This window comes from Cyrtonyx montezumae, unplaced genomic scaffold (genome assembly GCF_038088225.1).
Source record: "Cyrtonyx montezumae isolate F1298 unplaced genomic scaffold, pur_monq_1.0 scaffold_9, whole genome shotgun sequence".
Lineage (NCBI taxonomy): Eukaryota > Metazoa > Chordata > Aves > Galliformes > Odontophoridae > Cyrtonyx > Cyrtonyx montezumae.
Window position 1 is genome coordinate 6,015,401 of NW_027072100.1, and position 6,000 is coordinate 6,021,400.

The window sequence follows — 6,000 nt, forward strand, 5'->3', positions numbered from 1 at the left end:
TTTCCCAGCCTGTCTGCACCCCACCCTCCCATCGTATTCACTGTGCTCTGGGGGAAGCCAAGGGCAGACTGCTGGAACAATGAAACACTGGAAACGAAGCTGTTTGTGGCAGCCTGTCCTTGGTCTCCTGCAACAACAAAGTAGCAGCATTTCAGCTGTAGGAAGCAGCAGACCAACCAGCTGTCCACCAGCTCACAGCTACAAATATTTTTCTGTTGAAAGACCGTTTTTTTCCCAAATGCACTCTTTTTTTTTCCAGCGCTGGCGATGATGGTAGGGAGACACCCAGCGGCTGTGTGCAATGCAAGCCTTCACCCTGCATGTTCCTACCATTCTGTGTCCCCTCCGGTGGCAGAAAGGACCTCTTTCAGATGTGTGAAGGCCAGCATACCCCCCAGGGCTGGTACAAACAGTCCACCTGGGTAAGCTGGGGCAAAACATCACCTGTTCTCCCTGTGTCACACATAGCTGTGACCCAAGGAGCAGCTCCAGGGTACTACCAGTGGCAGGCAGGGCTGCAGGGAGGTGCAGGTGGGTATTCTGCAGGTCTGGAGCCTCCTCTCTGTGGATGTCACAGACAGAAGCAGTGACACTACACAACACTAGTGAGACAGAAGTTCAAATATATTTATTAATATAGATATATACAATGTTTAACAAAGCTTGATTGTAAATAAGTTTGCAACTTAACAAGATTCCAGATGTCTGGATACACTCAACTGCTTACTGCATGAAGGGCAGGGTAAAGCCAAACACACAGGAGCTCCCCCAGTTGAGTCATGCAGTTCAGAGCTGACCCCCTTGCTTTCTAAACTGCTCGAACCACAGAGGGAAGGAGCTGGATCCACACCTAGTCCCACACTTGGTCAGTAGCTTATGTCTAAGGGAATTATATGTGCACAATCAAAGATACAATCTTAGCAAAGCTATCAAAGCCTAAAGCAAACGATTGGTCACTTACTGAGGATCTGTACTGGCAAGGAGTCTTGACATCAACGCGTAAGGAATCTCTGTGCAGACACAACCTCCAGGGTACCCCTGCTCCAGGGAAGATCCTGTCATGCTGCCATGCAGGAGAGCTCAGGGGCTCTTGGGCCACTTGCTATTTATGGCATCAGATGATGGATTCGTGGTCATAAGTTGCTTTTTGCAACTGTCAACTGTCCCTTCCCTGTTGAACTAGGTGTCTGCTATCAGCCCCCCAGTCTGAGACAGATTTGTGGTCACGAATCTGTTTTAACCCAAGTGCTATGAGTGCTGTTGCTCACAGTCTTCCCATGCAAGGGCTGAAGGAGGGAGTTGGGGTAAGAAGTGTGTGCATGGGGGGAGCACACCACCACAGTATGCACCTGCTGGGATTTTTCCACTCAGACAGCTCAGCACTCACTACAGCATCCTAGCCATAAGAACTTGCAGTTCATCAGCTTTGTTTCTACTCCGTGCTCCCGCAGAGAGAGCTGCATTTTAATAAACACACTTGTAGTTAGAAACAGACTGCTTCAAAGGGCTCTGCAAACATAGCACAGCCCTGGCACCGCCGGGAGGCACGCAGAGCAGTGTTTGTACAGATGGGGAGGTGGGCAGGGAAGGCGGCGTGCTGGGGGTCTGGGCGGCAGAGCTCTGATCAGGGGCTCATTAGCTCACATCCACCTGCTCCCACTGCGTCGCACGGGTCCAGCACCCTGCAGGAGTTTCAAGTGACTCTGCGTAGCTGCATTTGCTCCCTGCGCGGCCCAGCACGCCGCGCTGCAGGGCTGTGAGTGGGGCAGAGCCGCGGTGCTCAGGTTAGCGAGCGTCTGCGGCATCCCTTAGAACGGGAAAAAAGAAAGGAATAAAACGGGAAATTGTTGTACCTGAGCCGGTGGAACCCGGGCCCCACGCCGGAGCCGAGCACTCGCTCAGCGCTCCTCTGGCAAGGGAGTGAATGCGCGCCGGGCACGGGCAGCCCGCAGCGCTAGGACACTTGCAGCACGCGGGCCGCGAACCGGGGGACTCCGAGTTAAGGAGCGGCGGCGGCACCGCTGCGCCACCGCCAAGAACTAAATGTGCCTTCTCTGATGCCGTCTTATGCGCCTCACTGCCCCCAGCGCGGCGACAACACCACCCCCACCGGGCACTGCTGGGCCCGTTCAGTCCGCTCCGCTCCAGAAATCAATTACTGTAAGGAAAAATCACCTAAAAATCCGATCGCAGTGCAAGCGGATCGCCATATAAAGCTACAAAACAGAAATCCGCTGCAGACTTCTTGCTTCAACTGAAGTTTCTCAGCAGAAAATCGTTCTTCATTAACAATCGTACATAGTTAATGACAGAATATCAGCTGGAAACTAACACTCAATATTACTGCTGAACAAAACAGCTGAACTGTGTTTACTGTTCTATTTCAGCCATTACCCATGTCCTGGAATTCTCAGTCTTCAGTTATTTTCAACACTTGTAGAGGCCACGACAATGGATTTAAACCCTTTGTACTAAATCTTCTAAGGAAGACTATTTTCCTTAATCATGCTTCGTCAGTGCTCCAGAGGTACCCCAGGCCTCTGTTGCCTCCCAGGAATCCACAGTCCATGGGCTGAAAAGATTACAGGGTGTGATCTACCTACACAAAGAAACGGGCCCATGTGTGAAGCCACTTCTCAACAGAGCCATTCAACAGTGAGGTAAGAAGTGCCAGAATCACAGAATGGCTCAGTTGGAAGGACCTCAAGGATCATGAATCTCCAACTCCTCTGCCTCAGGCAGGGTCACCAACCTCCCCATTTAATACTAGACCAGGCTGCCCAGGGCTCCTTCCAATCTGGCCTTGGACACCTCTAGGGAAGGGTCATCCACAACCTCTCCGGGCAGCCCATTCCAGCCCCTCATCACTCTCATTGTAAAGAACTTCCCCTTGACATCCAACCTAAATCTTCCCTCCCTCAACTTAAAATTATTTCCCCTTGTCCTGCTGTTACCTACCCCTTCCAAGGGTTTACTCCCCTCCTGTTTGTAGGCTCCCCTTAGGTACTGAAACGTGTGACCTTCAGTTGCGTCCTCATCCGTGCTCACACCTCAGAGTTATTTCGGTAAATTTTACAACAGTTAGAAATTCAATCCAATTTATTTAATACAAGACACTGTTATCAAAATAGCAATCTGCGCAGTAAAACTAACTGGAAGTATAAATAACCCCACTCGCAGATCCACGCGGGAATATTCTGCACGGCTGCACCGCTCCGTTACCCAATCATGGACCTCTTCCTCCCCCTGAGCCGCACCTCATCCAATCGTTTGAGCACTGGGCCGGATTTCTTCGAGGCGGCCGCGTAGCTCTTCAGCAGAGCCTCGAACACGCTTTCCGTGTCGGGATGCGTACTGAGGAAAGCTTTTTCCAGCACGTACAAATCTACTCCTTTATCCTCGGGAAGGCCCGAAGTAAAGCTGAGCCCAAAGTCAATCAGCACCAAGTCCAGCTGCTCGGCGGGCGGCCGCAGCAGCACGTTGGACGTCGTGAGGTCCCCGTGGATGAGGTCCTCGTCGTGCATCCTGGCCAGCAGCTGGCCCATCTTCTCCGCCAAGCCCAGGAGGCTGCTGGCATCGCCGCCGCTCCGCTGCACGGCGTAGATATGGTCCTGAACGGCGACCGCGCCAACGATATCTTCAAGATAGATGCAGTTGGACACATAATCCACGAAGTACACCACCGGAGCCGGGATCCCTAATTCAAAACGAAACGAACCAAGGCAACAAATGAAAACCCCGGCCGCGTGCAGCCGGCAGCCCCCGGCCCGGCGTCACCGGCAGCGCGGCCCGGCCCGGCCCTGCGGCGCCCACCTGCCCGGCGGCAGCGCAGCAGTGAGCGCGCCTCCTGCGCCGTGCGCCGCCGGCTCAGCCGCTCCTCCAGCGCCGGGTGCCGGTAGCGCTTCGGGAAGCGGAGCTTGGCCACGGCCGCCCGCCCCAGGAAACGCCCCCGGTACACGCGCGCCTCGGCGCCCTGCTGCACCAGCTGCAGCCCGGGCAGCGGCGGCGCCTCGGCCTCGCCGGGCTCCGGTGCGCTCGCCTCGGCCTCGCCGGGCTCCGGTGCGCTCGCCTCGACTCCGCCGCCGTCCTCAGCCGCCGCCGCCATTACCGGGCCCCGCCGCAACACCGCGCATGCGCCGTCGCTCGGCGCTTCGGCGATCTTCGGCGGCCGCCGCCGGAAAGCGCGGAGCTCCGCGCGCGCTCCTGCGTCACGCCGCCAAACCGTCCCCGCGGGACGGCGCGGCCACGCGTGCCCAGCCCGGCATCCGACCCCGGGTTACTTGGTGTCCTCGCTCCGTGGGTGTCCCCGAGCCCGCGGCTCCACGTGGGTGAAGCACGAGCAGGCCCCGCTGCCTGGGGAGCGGCGCTCGGGTCTGCGTGGCACAGTGCAAACGCGCTGCTTTGCACAGAGCGCATTTAAGAGACCTTGTAAAAGAAAATAGCGATTGCTGCGGCACCCTTCGCGGTGCCACGGGTCCATTTTGTCCTTGTTTTCTCCTCCACAATATTTGTTTCTTTTCCAGAGTGTCCATGTTTTATTACCACATTCCAGACTTGCTGCTCACGCGGTGGGATCGCGCCTCGCAAATATTTACACTGCTTCAGGACGGCTTCAAACAACATTCCCGAGCTGTCACCGGTGAGAGTGCCCCATCCCGTGCTCTGACTGCTCGCAGCATCCTTGGGCTGCCCTCCCCCTGCGGGATCCTGGCTGCTGGGCCAGGGGAGCAGATTATTCCTGCACCCCATATTTATGCTTTGCCAATGCCACAAACAAACAAAAGAAAGGAGAGGCTCCCCTGCGTTGTGGGCTAATTTTATCTAGTCACTCCTGCACAGCCCCAACAGACGTGTTTAGGACCTGTGATGCCCTCCATTCATTACTGTGGTAAACTCACCAGTCTTCTCCCATGCTGACCATAAACATCTGCCAAAATACAAAAAAAAATATTTTTGCTCTATTTTTTTCCCATTCTTCTATTTATTTGAATGCTATCTTCCCTGTGATTTCCTTTATTTGTTTCTTTCTGACTGCAATAAACATTTGACATGGCTCTCAGAAGCGATCCAGAGCCATTTACAATATTTATGGTATCATACAATATTTTTATTGAAAAATTAAATGACCCCAGAGAATTTCACTGAAGCCACAGAGTCCCTGGTAAATGGTTTAATTATGTAATTTTGTTCTGGTGACAAGTGTTTGTAAGCTCCTTTTAAAACAACGTAACTGAGTTAAACACTGCAGTGCAGCAAACCAAGCTGATGGAAACTGCTGCCGTGCCACAGGGCTCCCTGCATCCCTCCTGCCAGTCCTGGGCTCTCGCTCCACACCTTGGATTTTTCAGGATGGAAAAGGTGTGGGGTGGGTCCTCCAGCCCAGCACTGAGGATGGGTGTGCTCGCTGCCGAGTGCAGGCTCCAGGATAACGGCTCCTGTGTGTGCAGTCACAGTGCTCCAAACTGCAATGGCAACAAGGCTGAGAGACGTGAGGGGTGGCTGGTTTATTTGGCCCAGAAAAGAGGGGGCTTGAGGGGAGGCCTCGTGGTGGCCATGCTGCTCCTCACAGGGAGTGGAGGGGACAGCGATGGGGTCCAAGTGAAAGGCATGGAGCTCGGTCAGGGTAGGGTCAGGTGGGGGTTAAGGAAAGCTTCTGCACCAGGACAGGATTCTCTCTTTCCTCTTGCACTGCTGTTTTCATTGTGATCATGAGGGCTTTCTCAGCTGCTCCTTCCCTCAGGCACGGGGAGCAGATCCAGTGATCACAGCCATGCAAAGCTGGCTGCAGACACCTGGCTGTGTCACCCAGTGCAGGCTGCCATCACATCAGGCAGCACGTACTTGCGGCTTGGGAAGGGTGTTTTGTTACTCAGCTGCACAGCAGGAATGCACCCTCACTGCTCTGACATCCAGCAGCCAAGAGTGTGATAAGGATCAGATGGAGAAATGGCACTGCCAAGGCACACAGCCTCAAGATGAGGAGGAGAGCATCTCAGGAGA

The 6,000-nt window shown here is 54.5% G+C and overlaps 1 protein-coding gene across 1 annotated transcript; it reads right to left on the reverse strand.

Annotated features, from left to right (window-relative positions):
* Positions 1-3,081: 3,081 nt before the first annotated feature.
* On the reverse strand, positions 3,082-4,532 carry TP53RK (TP53 regulating kinase). Its single transcript, XM_065754494.1, is given in 4 exon segments — positions 3,082-3,697; positions 3,814-4,212; positions 4,215-4,418; positions 4,421-4,532. Coding segments are annotated over 4 exon segments (1,194 nt in total). The 3' UTR covers positions 3,082-3,218.
* Between the last annotated feature and the right edge of the window lie 1,468 nt (positions 4,533-6,000).